General features: G+C 45.8%; 1 protein-coding gene across 1 annotated transcript in view; it reads right to left on the bottom strand.

Moving 5' to 3' along the window:
* The window catches only part of EZR (ezrin), a 50,893-nt gene extending 35,005 nt beyond the window's left edge, over nucleotides 1-15,888 (bottom strand). The window contains 2 exon segments of the mRNA XM_053904312.1: nucleotides 14,795-14,882; nucleotides 15,757-15,888. Of these exon segments, the coding sequence (XP_053760287.1) occupies nucleotides 14,795-14,806 (12 nt within the window). The 5' untranslated portion in view covers nucleotides 14,807-14,882; nucleotides 15,757-15,888.
* Nucleotides 15,889-16,274: the final 386 nt, after the last annotated feature.

Here is a 16,274-nt window from a genome sequence, read left to right as displayed (position 1 = left end):
GTTCTTCTATTTCAAGATTAAAGAAACTGAGTAGCAGTGAACAAATTGGTTGATTGGGGCAGGAACATTTTCAGATGCCAAAGAGAACCGGTCAACCACCTTTGCAAATGTAGAGGTTGGATTATAACAAAAATGGTCAGGGAATTCAGTAAAAATTCTTCTATGCATCATCGTTTTATCTGCAGCACAACAAACCATTGAAGACAGAAGGGCAGAATAGATATAAAACTCATGTTCTGATAGTTTTCAAATAGTTATACAAAACTAGGACAACATACTGGTCTTTTCCAGTCTTTTATTGCCTCGTAACAGGAATAATAAAATCATCAAATGTTAAGGCTGACCAAGAGTCCATGTTGACAGCTCTGATAACCAATATACAGCAATTCTACAGAGGTCAAAGTGCTGATCCTCGGTTCTCAGTAATTCCTGGAACCTTCCCAGGAACCATGGGCGGGTGGTCCCACTATTCCAGAGAATAGGAAGCACTGAAAGTCACAGAGGACTGGGTGACAATGCTGATGGCTGTCCTCCCGTCTCATGGTGCGCATCACGGGGCTCCAGATACTCCATTCCTGGTGATGGTAGTCATTTCCCCTGGACAATTCAAGCTTGGCTACATGTGAACTGATGCTAACAGCTCATGGGAGCCTGAGAATGTCCCATAGGGAGGGAGTATCTATCAAGAAACCAAATTAACCTGCCACAATCTAGTGCCTCAGGATGGGCCACTATCCTTCTGGATTAAAGCAATCCTGTGCCCTCCCCTCCTATTCCTTCTAGGTGGGGGTGTAAAAAAAAAAAAGCAGTGGTCGGTTAACATCTGCCCAGGTGCTAATTACTAATGAAAAGTAAGGTCGCAATCACAGAGTTCAATGACAAATAGCCAGCTCAACTCCATTATCTACCAAGTAGCTGTAAGTAGAGTTTCTCAGTTCAGGTTAAGCACAGTCCTTAGTATTAGGGAATGGGAGTTTAAATTTTAACCTGGATGGGGTGCCTGGGTGGCTCAGCAGGTTAAGTGTCTGACTTCAGCTCACATCATGATCTCACGGCTCGAGTTTGAGCCCCACATCAGGTTCTCTGCTGTCAGCGCAGAGCCCATTTCACACCCTCTGTCCCCACCCCCCTCTGCGCGCACGTGTGCGCACACTCTCTAAAAAGTAAACACTTAAAAAATTTTTTTTGACCATGGAAATACAGGGGTGGGTGTGCCAGGCCCCTGCCTCCTACCCCAAGAGCGTTCTGACACCATGAGGTGGGCACCAACATCATTTTAGCTAAGAATTTGATATCACTTAAGGAATTTTGAGGGTAACTTAATCATAATAAGAGTTAACACTATCTACCCTTTACCTCCTTTCTTAACTTTAGAAAAGTCAAATTTTTAATGTGCAGTGGACAATAGGGCAAGTGTTAACATCACAGCTGGGTCTTGGGATTTCCAAAGAACTTTCATGTTTCAGGTATCTCTACACATTATATTTTGTATCATATTTTTATGTTACATAAATGCATACATTGTAAGTGGAACAACAAAAGTAGTGACAAGGTAAAACTATCTTGTAGGGAGATTCTAAATGGGTACTGCTTGGTGAGAGGTGAAAAGTTATCCTTGTCCAACTACTTTCTTTGAAAGGCTGAGGAAACTGAGGCCCAGAAAAGTGTATGCAACTTCCTCAACTTGATAATCAGCTACTAAAAATACTTATTTGTATCTATAGGGCTTCTAAATGTTATTGCTAAAGTTGTATCTTCCAATAACTCAATCGTTTTCAATTCTGAAAAGTTTATATTTCCAAATTCCAGGATAAAATTATGTAAAATTATAGATATACAAAAAGGAAGAGCCCAGATCAACCATCGCATAATTTCAAGAGCATGTAACGAAACCCCAAGTCTTTCTAAATGGCTCCTTTTGCTTCTGAAAATAAGCCACTTCCTGCCCCCAGACCCACTTCCTGTCAAGCAGAGCTGCAATACAAAAAGCAGACAAACCAGTCTTGTTTGTACTCATTATAACCAGAGAAAATCACAACCTTAGAGCTAGAAGGGAACTTTCTGAGCAGCCCCACTAAAAAGAAGGTCAGTTCCCACTACTTGAAACCTGAGCTGGGAACATTGCGTGCTCCCCTCTGTTCACGGGCTCAGGCACCGCTTCTAGAAGGAGGAAACAGAGGCAGGAAGACACTGCTTTCCAGACATCTGACAAAATGAAAGGATCGTCCCTCTCACCCAAGTTCCAATGACCTGTGCTGCAGAGGAATACTGGTGGACATTTTCTTATCAGCTTGAGGGCACATAAAAATCATTTTCCTGACGCCTACTAGCTGTGCATTTTAAATTTATTTTTGAGACAGAGAGAGACAGAGCATGAACAGGGGAGGGGCAGAGAGAGAGGGAGACACAGAATCCGAAATGGGCTCCAGGCTCTGAGCCGTCAGCACAGAGCCCGACGCGGGGCTCAAACTCACGGACCGCGAGATCATGACCTGAGCCGAAGTCGGACGCTTAACCGACCGACCCACCCAGGCGCCCCACAGCTGTGCGTTTTAAAGAAGCTTCTTTGTGAGAGTCTGTAAGTAGGAATGACATACACTGTGTGTGTAGATTAAATATGGGCACTAAACTAGCTACAATGCTTGGACACCTGACCTAGGAAAGGGGAGGCAATGATCAAAGAATGTCACGTTCCACAAAAGAAACTCTTTCTTTCCAGAAACACAGATGCTGTCTACATCCTTTTCTCCCCACTCAAAGGTCACTTTCTCTTTACCTAATAAGCTTGTGAAGTCTTGATTCTGTAACACGTGATTTCAGTTTTGCTAGATGTGTCATACATACTTCAGCATCAATTTAGTCCACTGAAAAGGAAGGTTAATTATATCCACAAACTGAGGATCCCATAAAAGAAGAAAAGGGACAGGGCCAGGATGGCCATCACTTGCTGCAATGATTTTTAAGTCTAGGCTCATAAAATACAGGAAATTAAAGGCCTATAGATTAAACTTCACTACCCACCTGGAATGTTTTCTCTGTAAAGTTACAAGTCTCTGAAGGGTTTCTCCTATCTAACCTACTGGGGAGGGGGGGTGATGTGGGGGAGAAGCCTATGAAAAAATAGAAGTATCCAAGCAGAATTCTTTTCACTAACCTGTTGTTTTAGGCAAGGACATAAAAGATAAATTGTACTTAAATCTTGTGCCATTTCTTTGACAAATCTTTGCCCCTGCTTAAAGATCCCATGTGCAGTAGGGGTGTCTGGATGGCTCAGCCGGTTAAGCATGCAACTCTTGATCTTGAGTTTGTGAGTTCAAGCCCCATGCTGGGTGTAAAGAGTATTTCAAAAATAAAAAGTGTTAAAACCACATATGCCGTAATATTTTGGGGTACAGAACATTTCCCTTGTAAGAAGCTTAGGCAAAATACATTTGAACTTGACCAAGAAGCCCTTACTTTTGACATCTTCAAAAACAGAGAGCAAGACCCCATTAGCTTTTTTAAAACTCCATATGAAATCAGAAACCTTACAAAATTTGCCTGCATGAGCATATTTCAACCAAACTTACTTTAAACGGCCCAGCGTTTCTGAAATTACACTAAGTGTCGGGGAAAAACAAAAACAAAAGCCTTCAATTTATACTTGGTCACAATCTGGTCTGTCAGGTCCAGGATGGATTACACCTATGCACATAACTAGTGGAGGGGAAGGGGGCGGGGGAGGTCTGTGCTGCTTCGTCCCGCCCCTACCCCTACCCATGGTCCCAGTGCTCCAAAACCCTGCCCCGGAATGCCCCACGCTTTACGCTCACTTCCAATTTTCAGCTGCGCAAATGCTGCCATTGAGACAATGACCTATTTCCAGCCAGGGCTCAGAACACAGCACAACCCACCCCCACCCCCACCCCCACCCCCAAGATTGTGGGAATACAGAGTAAGTGGAACTAGCTGGGAACAAACACTTCTGTGTGTTTTCAAATCAACTGCAATGTGGACTGGAGGTCCCCCTTGAATAAAATATGTATGTGGGAGGTGAGAGGGTCCAGATGGGGTTAGGTCAGTCACTCATCTGATCAGAACACCCAAGGTCTCCCAAGAAACCGCATCCACTTGGGGGTCTGTGGAGAGCCGCTCAGCAGGACCCGCCTGGGACTCCAGATCCCAGGGCAGAGACGTCCCTTCCTGCTTGCCCTCCAACCACTCCAGCGTTTGGCGGGTTTGTAAAAGTGACAGCATCTTTCCCTTTCACCCCTATGTGCTTTTAAAAAACAAACTTTACTTTGGAAAATCTGAAACATTCACAAAAATAGAACAGTACAAGGACTCCCCCCTCCCCTCATGTACCGTCACCCAGCTGGATGCCATTAACTTTCTAACATTCTCGATTCAAATATTCTTCCAGTTTAAGATAAATTTTTTTTTTTTTTGCTGGCATTTTTTAGGCTGCCACAGGATCATTTCAATCGTAAAAGCTTCAGTATGTAGCTCTAAAGGACTCTGAGTACATACATGTGTGTATATGTGTTACCCACCAGACCACTATCACTTCCAACATAATTCAAAACTATTCCTTAATATTTAAAATTCAGTTAATATTCAATTATCCATTGTCTCAAAAACTTTTTACAGTTGAATTCCTCGAATTGTGTCATGCACTCTGCAGCCTTGTCATCATACTGTATTTCCAAGCTGCCCTGTTTGGCCAGTTTCTTAACAAACATCCAGTTTTCCCCACCCTATCTCCCCATCTAAGTCCCACTTATGTAAGCAGATACTTGAACAAGAAGAAGCAACATCCGTAATTATTTAACCAAGGCAATGAAACACCTTAACAAGAACACTACACTAATATACATAACGTATTTTCATAAAGAGGTGGTTCCAAAGTAATATTTATGTTCTAAGCTTTTACCAAGCGATCTGTGGTTCAATTTTCTCTTTAATAACCATGGCTGGCTCTCCAAGACATATTTTACAAGAAACCTATGGATGCAGTAATGGTGCAAAAGTCCAATTATTCAAAAAGAATTAATTTTCCCTGAACCTCAATGCCTGAGAAATGATGGAAGAATCTACAAGGGCATGGCAAATGATGACATGCTTATCATCAAACCTACTTGAAAACAAGTTCTTAGACAAGTATCTTGGCTCACTGCCCAATGCAAGAGTGATTTACCAAACAACAACAAAACAGACAAAAACAAACCACACTCTGCCCAGTCGTTTTAACTGGTCACCCAACAAAGAGTCAGTGAGAGAAGAAAAGCACCTCTGCCTCTAAGCAAAGCCTGGATGAAAACCAACAAACAGCAGTGCTGCTATCACTCCCTGACTTTATGTTAGAGGTTTGGAAGCAGGGATTTTCTTAATATTTTTAAGAGCCCGCACGAGAGGGGGTGGGGCAAAGAAGGGGCAGAGGATCCAAATCGGGCTCTGCTGACAGCACAGATCCCAACGTGGGGCCTGAATCCAGGCAACCATGAGATCATGACCTGAGCCAAAGTCAGAGGCTTCAATGACTGAGCCACCCAGGTGCCCCAGGAAGCAGGGATTTTCCCCTTTTTGTTCATCAGTGTATCCCTAGGAGCTAAGAACCTGGCACATAGTAGGTGCTCTACTTGTTAATGAACAAGTGGAGGTTACAGAAGGGGGGAGGGGGGTGATGTTCATTGTAGCAAAAGGAAAATATATTGATTAGGCTAAGTCAGAAAAAGAATGCCCATCATGAGTTACAAAAGCTTTTAATCAGATTAGAATTTAGTAAAGTAGAGTTCCTCTGCCATTTACTCCGTTCTCTATGGTGAGAAGAGACGGTGCCCAGGCGCCAGGCACGGGGCCAGAAGCTTCCGGTGCTAGGCTCTCCTGTCCTGCCTCATCAGAACCTGGGAGGTAGGTCCCTGGATAGTGTCTCACAGGTGAGGGGGCAGGGCACAGGGAGGTTGACAAGCTCACCACAGAACACCCTGTCAGAGGCAGGCATGTTTATCTAGTCGGTCAGCCAATAAAGTAGGAATTTAAAGTTTGTTCTTGAAGCAGGTAACAATGCCTTTTTTTTTTTTTTCAGCCACTTTGCATCTTGCTTCGTGGCCAGGAAAGAAAAAACACAAAAAATAAAAAACACCCCCCACCCCAAGTATCTAACATTGTTATAGATAGAACTAAGTTCTATTAAGTAAAATAAAGTGGGCTAAAGGGTGGACAGTGAGAAGGTTCTATTTTAGAGTGGTCTAAATTAGGGATTGAATTATAAAACCTTCTATAGTCAGAAATTCACATAGGCGATAGTAATTTCAAAAGTTAATTTCAAACTGTCAGTGATAAAAAAAAAAACACCTCATTTATATAATATTCTGCTTTCGACTCAAATATCAGATACAAATTGTGTTCTTTTAGTGTACGCCAGAAATCTGTCATTATACAATGGCTTAGCAAGTGTGACACAAGATACTAGCACTTTCTCCATAGAACAAAAGACCTGCTGGGGGACCAGCCTTGTTTAAAGTATCACCTCAACACCAACCATGCCTGCTTCTAGGTGATGACAGCTTTCCCAATACCTGTCCAGGCACAGAGCCTGTGATACACCTAATACTGGCTAAGAAAGCAGATTATTTGCTCTCTGAGAAGAAATTTTTAAAAACTGGAATAATTGGTGTGGGTCTGCTTCAAAATATTAGCTTAGTCATAAAATATATACAAGGATAACATATTTAACAGTAATTCTTTTTATCCGAAAGCAGGGGTTGGTGAAATCTCTCTGTGAAGGGTCAGGTAAGTATTTTACGCTTTGCGGGCCATTTTGGTATCTGGTGCAGATTGCTGTTCTTTTGTTTTAAATAACCCTTTAAAAATGTAAAAACCGGGGCACCTGGGTGGCTCAGTCGGTTAAGCGTCCAACTTCGGCTCAGGTCACGATCTTGCGGTCCGTGAGTTCGAGCCCCGCGTCGGGCTCTGGGCTGATGGCTCAGAGCCTGGAGCCTGCTTCCGATTCTGTGTCTCCCTCTCTCTCTGACCCTCTCCCGTTCATGCTCTCTCTCTGTCTCAAAAATAAATAAACTTTAAAAAAAAAAATTAAAAAAAATTAAATAAAATAAAAATGTAAAAACCATTCCTAGCTGGTATCCCCTACCAAAACCGTCACAGCCAGATTTGGCCTTGGCCTACTATTCCACCTAAAGTAAAAGCAATTATTTGTGACAATATCTGACACGATGATTTTGATATAGAAAGCTTAAAACTGGCTTTCAGGCAAAAATAGAAAAAAAAATAGGACGTGGAAAGTGTCTTCATAGTTAACAAATAAGGTAAGCAAAATCTACTATGCTTGGCTATTATAGTTTGATCCTCGGTGGTATTTGTTCCTTTCTGCTGACAATAAAAGTTGGGTCAGGGTCAGGAAATTTTCATTCTGCTTTTAAGGTTTTCTCAAATACATTAGATTAAAAAGGTAATTACTATGTTAATGCAGCCTTCCCCGTTCTTTGAACCGTATTACCATTTACCTATCGGTATTAAAAACAGCTTAGAGAATGAAAAGTGACTCACAATCGAAGGAAAATAGAACTGACCAGTGCTGCTGCCTTAAATTCACTTCTGCTCCTGTGTACTGGTGAGCTCCTAGGCATCCCTCAACACCCACCCCCAGCATCTCACCAGCTGAGAGGCTTTTCCTAGCTCTCCAGGGCACACTTCCTCTTCTTCTGTAGGTGTCTCTATTATCATACTACGCTGCACTATAATTCTTTGCTTACATATTGGACTCCCCTATTAGACTGAGAATCCCTTAAAGGCAACAATCTAGCTTATTTCTTTTCATAGTTCTAGCACTCAGAATGTAATGGCATACAACAGGCCTTCAATGGGGTAAGGAAGGAGCCCATATGACCTCCCAGGGAATTTGCACAACTACAAGAGGATGAGAAAGAATGTTCCCTTTTACTACACAACCCAAACACTTCATATCGCTGTTTTTCTTAGAAGGCCTAGTGACAGACTTTACCTGGTTAATAGCAACTTGGAAACTAAAACCCTTAGTTTTAGCTCCCTGTTACACTGAAAAGTTTGTAAAGCTCGTTTCCAGGAAAAAATGTACACAAGAAACAGCACCTGGAGATAAAATTATTTGGATTTCATAGAAGCTTTGTTTATGTAACATTCTTTTCATGTAAAAACTTCACTTCCATTTTACAGAGGACAAAATTGAGGTTCCTAGAAGCTTGCCAAAGTACAAGTAAAATACCAAATTAATTATGAAACTATTCTTTATATGGCTGTGCATTTTTACTTGGAAAAAATATGTATAATAGCTATATTAAGCATTTTTAGCCATAACGCTCCAACTCACATTATAGCATAGTTGTTTTAAAAATCAAAACAACAGGGGCGCCTGGGTGGCTCAGTCGGTTGAGTGTCCGACTTCGGCTCAGGTCATGATCTCAAAGTCTGTGAGTTCAAGCCCTGCGTCGGGCTCTGTGCCGACAGCTCAGAGCCTGGAGCCTGTTTCGGATTCTGTGTCTCCCTCTCTCTAACCCTTCCCCATTCATGCTCTGTCTCTGTCTCAAAAAAATAAATAAAGGTTAAAAATTTTAAAAAACAAAAAAACCAAAGACAAAACAACAAAAAAACATTTATAGAAGTCTATGGGCGCCTGGGTGGTTCAGTCGGCTGAGCCTCTGACTTCAGCTTAGGTCATGATCTAGAGGTTTGTTGAGTTCAAACCCTGCATAGGGCTCTGAGCTGCTTAGGATTCTCGCTCTCTCCTGCTCTCTGCCCCTCCCCACTTGTGCTCCCTCTCTCTCTCAAAATAAGTAAACTTTAAAAAGACATCTAGAATAAGATCTTCCTTATGTCCACAGGCACAGATGGTAAGTCTCTTAGAAGGAAAATAATGCAACCTTCTGGTCTCTTCAATAAATACTCACATGTAATTAGCAGTGGCAACCAAACATTTAGTGCTTAAACTAAAAACTAATTGGAGTAGCTGGGGAATCCCAAATGCAGTTACTACTGAAATGAAATAAAATATAATGCATAAAATATGCATTCAGTGATTCTGAAAGCAGACTGAATTTTATTGCTTAAGACTGCAGGTAAAACATCTAAATACTTTAAGAAAGCAGGCATATATTGAATCATCCTAAGAATCTTCAAATTATCAAAGACACTTAAACAGAAGTTTAAGTAAAATAAAGAAATTATGGTAATTCAGTAAGAATAGTAATGTTTTCCTTACCCAACCTGTAAGTATTTGTAAGTTTATGAAATTTTTGTTAGAAATCACATTACTACTTAGAATAGTAACTAAGGAGGGGCACCTGGGTGGCTTAGTCGGTTGAGCATCCAACTTCGGCTCAGGTGGTGATCTCAGGGTTCGTGAGTTTGAGCCACACCATCGGACTCTGTGCTGACAGCTCGCAGCCTGGAGCCTAATGCCTGCTTCAGATTCTGTGTCTCCCTCGCTCTCTGACCCTCGCCTGCTTGCACTACCTGTCTGTCTCTCTCTCAAAAATAAATAAAACATTAAAAAAAAACAAAAAACCAGTAACTAAGTGAGGCCAGTGTGGAAGGCCTGAAGAGCAAAGAGGAACCTAAGAATGGGATCTCTTTCTTCCCTGCCATTTAATGGAAAACGGCTGGCTTTTCTTCCCCTTTAAAAACAAAGCCAAAATTTGAGACAGCGCACCAGTCGCGGCCAAATTAAGCTCCACAACCAAACCCCCACAGAGAGAAGTTCAAATCAGAGAGATTCAATTGGACATCTTAGCTAGTCTTTCTGGAGTTTGATAACCATCCAGCTATCTCCTTTATCCCCACCCCAGCCGCATTCCAAATACCAATGATGGCACCCAAGGCATTTAAGCTGGAACTTTAAGAAGGTGATTGTGTATCCACTCCTACGCAGATGTTCCCTACAAGAACATCTGCCTGAATGGGTGCTCTGGAATCACACTGGATTTTGCTGCCCCCCCCCCCCCCCAAACACACCACAGGCTCTGGTCTCTGCTCACACACAACCACCAGTATCAAGAGGGCCTCACCGCACTGGTGGGGTTCCAAAGGGAGAACTATGTAAAAACTGTCCCTTTCTTATGAAATCAGCAATTCCCAAAATCTGGGGGCACTTCAGAACCATCTGGAGAGCTTACTAGAAAGCACATCCTACCTGGCCCTAGAGATGGGGATTCAGTAGAACTGTGAGAGACTCCAGAATCTTCAGATCTCCAGATAATTACCTATACTAAAGTCGGAGAACACGGCACTAAATTAATCCTCACCTTTAACTTTATGTGTAATGTGTACACGCACTCAGAAGAAAAATTAGAAGCCGGTGGATTACTTTTACTTTATGTGGACTTAAAAAACTGTAGCTTAAGAAAAACACTGACATCTATATTGTATTTCAGGAGATAGCGGTTATAATAATGAGAAGTCAAAGGGACTCCTTTCATCATTTACAGTCATGAATTTATTAGCAAGTACAAACCAAACTCAACCCTCCCTCCCACACCCAGTCCTTTTCCAGGTTCCTTATCTCAGTGAATGGCACTACCATCCGTCCAGTTATGCAAGCCAGGAGCCAGAAGTCAGCCTTCTACCCGCCCTCTGCCCCTGCACATCCAATCCATCACTAAGTCCTATCACATATACCTCCCAAGGAGCTCCCTAACACCCACCTCTCTCCACTTGCATCACACTGCCTTGGTCGATCCTATTACCACCCCTCACCTGGGCTGTTCCAACAGTCTACAGTCTCCACCTCTCACCTCCTACTGATTCTCATGTTGCAGGTGCAGTGACCTTTCAGAAGCCAATCTGATCAGGTCACTTCCTTCCAATCAACACCCATAAGTGCTTCCCCCTGAGTTAAGCCCTGAAAAAATGCCCTCTTAAGACCTACTAGGCTAGGCACAGCTGGCCTGTTTTTCTCCCTAGCTATACTCGTCCATATTTGGAACCCTGAACTCATCCTACCCACCCCCCCCCCCTTTCTACCACAGGACCTTTGCACAAGTGGGTTCCCTCTGCCTGGTACACTCCTTGCCTCCCTCTTTCACCTAGTGAATGGCCCTGCATTCTTTACATTGCTCAGAATAGTCATTGCCTCTTGGGAGTGCCTTCCTGTCCTGCCCGATTAACTCTCCCCCCCAACCACCACCACCACATGCATGCCATGGTACACAATCAAGTTATTCTAGGATTGTTGTCTGTTCCCCTCAACAGACTGTAAATCCATGATGACAAGGACTATTTCTGTGCCTGCTCATCTTGGTAACCTCAACATCTACCATAGTAACGCATAAATGACTGAACTAATGGATGAATGTACAAATAGACTCATTGTGCCTTACAGACAGTGTGATGATGACAAATGACTAATCCTAGCCAGCACTTCCCACCACCACATGGGAAAATCTTAGCTAATTCACCATCTGCCCATTTTGAAGATGGAGGGATACACAAAACATGTCCCATGTGTGCTTCTCAATTGATGGAGGGGATGGAAAATGTTATCAGTGTATATTCAGTAAATCCCGTGCCTGTTGAAATATTTAGTGGACATTAATTGTCTCGCACAACAATATGAATTAAGGACGCTGGCAGTCCCATTTTATAGACAATGAACCTGCAGAAACAAGCTAAGAAACAAGGACTTATTCCATACTGGGTATCTACCCAAGGGGAAAAACATATACTCCCAGAGAGACAAGGCAATTTGAGAAATTATCTTCAAATTTTGGCAAAAGGCGGAATCTTGAACCTGTTTTCACAGTTTTCCTACTGAAGAGAATATTTGCTTTTATATCAGAAACTTCCAGATCAAAACTTTAGAAAGGAACATCTACGGCATCTGCCAGTACCACTTAAGACAGCTCACGGCTAAACTCAGAAAACAGATTCTGAGAGCTTAGCCTTAAATGCAACACCTTTTTCATTCCTAAGCTTGACTGCTGTGGTTTTCCTTCCTACCGCCCTATGCCTCCTTCCTATCATGATGAAGAGAGCAACTATGGTGGTAAGAAGTAAGGAGGAAGGATACCACAGGTCACCCGTGGCTGAACCACAGGCACAGAGACTGCTTCCTGAGACCGCTCCCTGGGCACAACCCCCCCCCCCCCCCGCCCCCACCGCGTCTCTCTCCAAATTAAGAAGGACCCACAAGGCCAAACATATCAGCTGAGCAGAGGGCGTACGTAGTGCCTTCTAGGCCTCAGATCATTCTCCCTGGAAGTCTGTCTACAAGTCACACATGAGTAGAGCCCCAAAGCAGTTGTGGGAAAAGTAAAACCAGACAACAGCTCTCCTTCTGAGTGCCCAGGCCGATCAAATCCTACCCACAGGCCTTGAGCAAGACTCAGCTGAAGGGTTCTCAATGAAGTCCACCCATTTCCCCATCGGATGATTTTCCTCTTAATTGTGCTGCACTTGACTTAAGCCTCTTTCCCTCTTTGGTGGCACTCAGAGTGACCCAGCTTCTATTTTAGCATTTGCATGTGTCTGGGCTCAGGTCCCAGACTATAAGCTCCCTGAAGACAAGCTGCCTCACCCACCCACACTTTGCACACGCAGCTTGCAGGACAGATGCTTGCCAGAGAGAACACTCAATCTTTCTAGCAAGTAGTAATTCGAGAAGCAGTATTAAGAGGGAAAGCAGCAAATACATATTTCATTTACACTGTTTTTATAAAGTTGTCTACTCAGTTTAGATATCAATCAAAAATACTGAATTCAAAGGATCAGGAAGAAGCCTCAAACCCCAACTACTCAGATGTTTCTATATTTACACATACAATTAAAATATGCCTGCCATAAGAAATACAAAGAGCCTTAAAAAGGAAGGAAATTCTAATACATACTACCACATGGATGAACCCTGAGGTCATTAAACTAAAATGAGCCAGTCTCAAGTAGACACATACTGTGTGATTCCACTTAGAGACCCAGAGCAGTCGAAGTCATAGAAAAAGGAAGTGAAGGGTGGGTGCCAGGGGCTGGAGGAGGGGATGGGGAGTTAGTGTTTAATGGGTACAGTGTTTCAGTTTCGAAAGATGTAAAAGTTCTACAGATGGATGAATGTACTTAATGCCACTGAAAAAAATGGTTAAGACAGCAAATTGCATATTATGTATTATTTTACTGCAACAACAAAAAAACAGAATAAAAGAAATTACGGTTCACTTTGAGAAATGAGAAAGAAAAGCAGTAACAGGAAACTGGTTTACTGACGTTTTTCAGAGTGAGATCTTCAAAGCTGAACTCTGCATCTTTTCTTTTAGTGAAATAAAGAAAACCATACCTACAGTAATATCTTGACCACAGCTCAAAAGGCTGCATGGGGGCTGTGCCCCGAGTAAGGTTGTGTTTTTAGGTCAGTTTTTATATCACAGGCATTGTAAGGCCTGGATGTTATGTGCAAGTGGAAATGAAAAGAATTTTGTGGGGCCCCTGAGTGGGTCACTCGGTTGAGCCTGACTCTTGATTTTGGCTCAGGCCATGATCCCAGATCGTGGGATGGAACCTGCTTCAGCTCTGCACTGAGCCTGGAGCCTGCTTGAGATTCTCTCTCCCCCACCCCCCACCCATCCCACCACTTGTGCTCTCTAAATTTTTTTAAATAGAAAAAATAAATTTGTGTAGGAAAAAAAATTTCTACATCATGAATGATTTTAATCATGTAATTCAGGCAAAACTATATTGACTTCTGACTCTGATAGCATATTAACATAGTAATTTATTTAACCTAACAGTACAGACTTTATTAAGAAAGAGCTCCTTTTATTAAGAATCTACGAATTCATGGTAGGAAAAGCACATAAACATCGACTACAGAACCAAATTGTTTGGAAAACTAGAAAAATCCCACATGTATCTTTTACTGCAATTTTTCATGAATCCAGAAATTTTCTTCATCATGATTTAAAACCATTAAAAAAAAAAAAAAGTTAAAGCCTCTCTGCAGCATCTGGTCACCGTTCACCTGTGTTAAAGCAGGTAAATCTATACAACTTTCCAAGAAACTCCGGTCACAAAGCACCTGCCTTGTTTGCTGCCACAACTTCAGTGAAAGTGATTCAACCCAGGCCTGGCCAGCAATCTAACCCTGATAGCGGCCTAATCAGATTCAGGGGACAGAGGTGCGGGCACCAGAATCAGCTGACGTTCATGATGTAGCCCAGGAGCGCACGACCAGGAGCGCAGGGGAACCTTCCTCCACCTGCAATTCAAGTTCATTACTAAACCGCTTTCAGAGATAGGAATCCTGCTGCCAGCAGCAAATTCCCAGGTTAAGAGAGCACAACTTCACAGGCCTGGCAGGAAGCTGCCCGCCAGAAAGACGGGGTCTTCGAAGCTGGACGCCCTTTAAAGCACCAAAGGCAGACTTGGGGTGAATTGGGTTCCGGTGCTTAAAGGGACTCGGAGTTGATGTGCCTTCGGAAGCCACCCGACTTTTCTTTTTAAAAAAAAACTCCCAAGTTGCATTAGAATACACTTTTTTCTTTTTTTTAAGCAGACCAAACTTTCTTTGACAAAAGAGCATAAAGTACCCGGGCGGGCAGGGGGGCGTTCACAAACAAAAAGACGGTAGAAAGAGGGGCAGCACAGTGGACTTCCCAAGAGTTCCACACAAAAGGACCAAGGAATCCCGAAGAGGGGAGACAATTCCCCACTCCGGCCGTCTCGCCGTTTGCACGAGAACCCCGGTGGCACAAAGAAGAGCCCCAGCACCTCGCCCAGGCAGCGCCGCCCGGCGAGAACGCCCGCAGCGTCCGACCCGCCCCGACGCTGGGTCACTTACTGGTTTCGGCATCTTCGGTTCCTGGCGGGTTCTCCTCAAGCCCCTGGAAACTCGACTCTGCCGCAGCAGCTGAGACCGCGCTCCCGACCTGCAGGCAGAGGAGAGCCCTTCAGAGCGCGCAGCCGCCCGCCGCCGCCTCCTCCCGCCGCCGCGCCCGACACTCGGCGCCCGCCCCGCGCGCTGCTGCTTAAGAACCGGCCGGGCGGGCGCCGGCGTGAGTCACCGCCCAACCTGCAATTACGGCGGGCCGGGCGGGCCCTGCGGGGAGGGGGGCCGGGCCGCGCGGGGGAGGGGGGCGCGGGGGACCCCGGCGGGGGACGTGCGCGGCGGGGAGGGGGCGCGGGGTCCCGCTCGGGGACGCGGAAGCGGGGCGGGGTGGGGGTGGGGGGGTACACCGGGGTAGTTCTCGGACTTCCAGGAAGCCAGGCGGGAACGCAGCCGACAGCAAGTTTCACTTTGTGAAGCAACCGTTTGCCCCAGGGCTGAAACCGCAACCGTCAAGCCTTTGAGAAACACTTTTTTAAAAATGGTCCCCGCCCCGGAGCGGCCAGAGGGCCACGGGCCGAGCGAGGCGGGAGGGGCGCGGACAGGACGCGCGTCCGCGCAGCCCGGGCTCCGCGGGCACTTTGGGTGGGGCACCCCCGGGGACAGAGTCGAAAGAGGAAGGTCTGGAGCACCAGGGGCGGCCACGCCGGAAGGTTCGGCTTCACCTGCCTCTTACTTGGGCCGAAAGAGAGAACCGTGCGCCAAGGGCCGGACGAGGGACCCCACCGGCCCGGGGACCACGCCGGCTCCTCCCGGGCACCACCGGCTCCGGGCTCCCGCGCAAGCCCCCCGCCCCCTCCGCCGGGCGGGCCCCGCCACACCTGCCGGCGAGTCCGGGCCACGATCCCCCTCCGTGGGACGCGGACCCCCCGGCCCCGGCCCTCCGCCCCCCGGCCTCGGCTGCGCTCCCGGCTCACCCGCGGCGCCTGCAGGAGACCGCTGCGCTCCCGGCTGTCGGTGTGTCGGCGAAGTGAGCCCGCGGCCCGCGCTCCCGAGAGTCCTCGGCGGGGCGGGGTCCCGGGGCCGCGCCCCTAACTGCCCCGCCCGCCGGACCTGCGAGGCGCACCCGGCGCGCAAGATGGCTGCGGCCGCTGCCCGCGCCCCGGGGCGCCTCCCGCCCACGCCGCCCGGAGCCCCCCAACCACGCCACGCCCACCCCGCCGGGCGCCTCCCGAGGGGCGCGGGGACCCGGTGGGCGCGTCCCCCGCCGCCTGTGTCGTAAAGACCCTTCCCTTCTCGCTGCCTGTCCCCTTGCCTTGCGGAGGACTTTGCCGGATTTAGGGTTCGAGTCCTAATGGCAGATGTAGGGGTGTGAGATCGTTCGCTCCACAGCGGACAGAGGGGGGGAAAAACGTAAATAAACCCAAAGGAGCCGGCGGCCCCAGGGGAGCCTGGGCCGTTTTAGAGTGGGGCAGCCCCTGTGGTCAGGTCATTT

This window comes from Panthera pardus, unplaced genomic scaffold, assembly GCF_024362965.1.
Source record: "Panthera pardus isolate Hobbes unplaced genomic scaffold, ASM2436296v1 HiC_scaffold_17, whole genome shotgun sequence".
Taxonomy (NCBI): Eukaryota; Metazoa; Chordata; class Mammalia; order Carnivora; family Felidae; genus Panthera; species Panthera pardus.
Note: the sequence above shows the minus strand (reverse complement) of the source record. Positions and strands in the feature narration are given on the sequence as shown.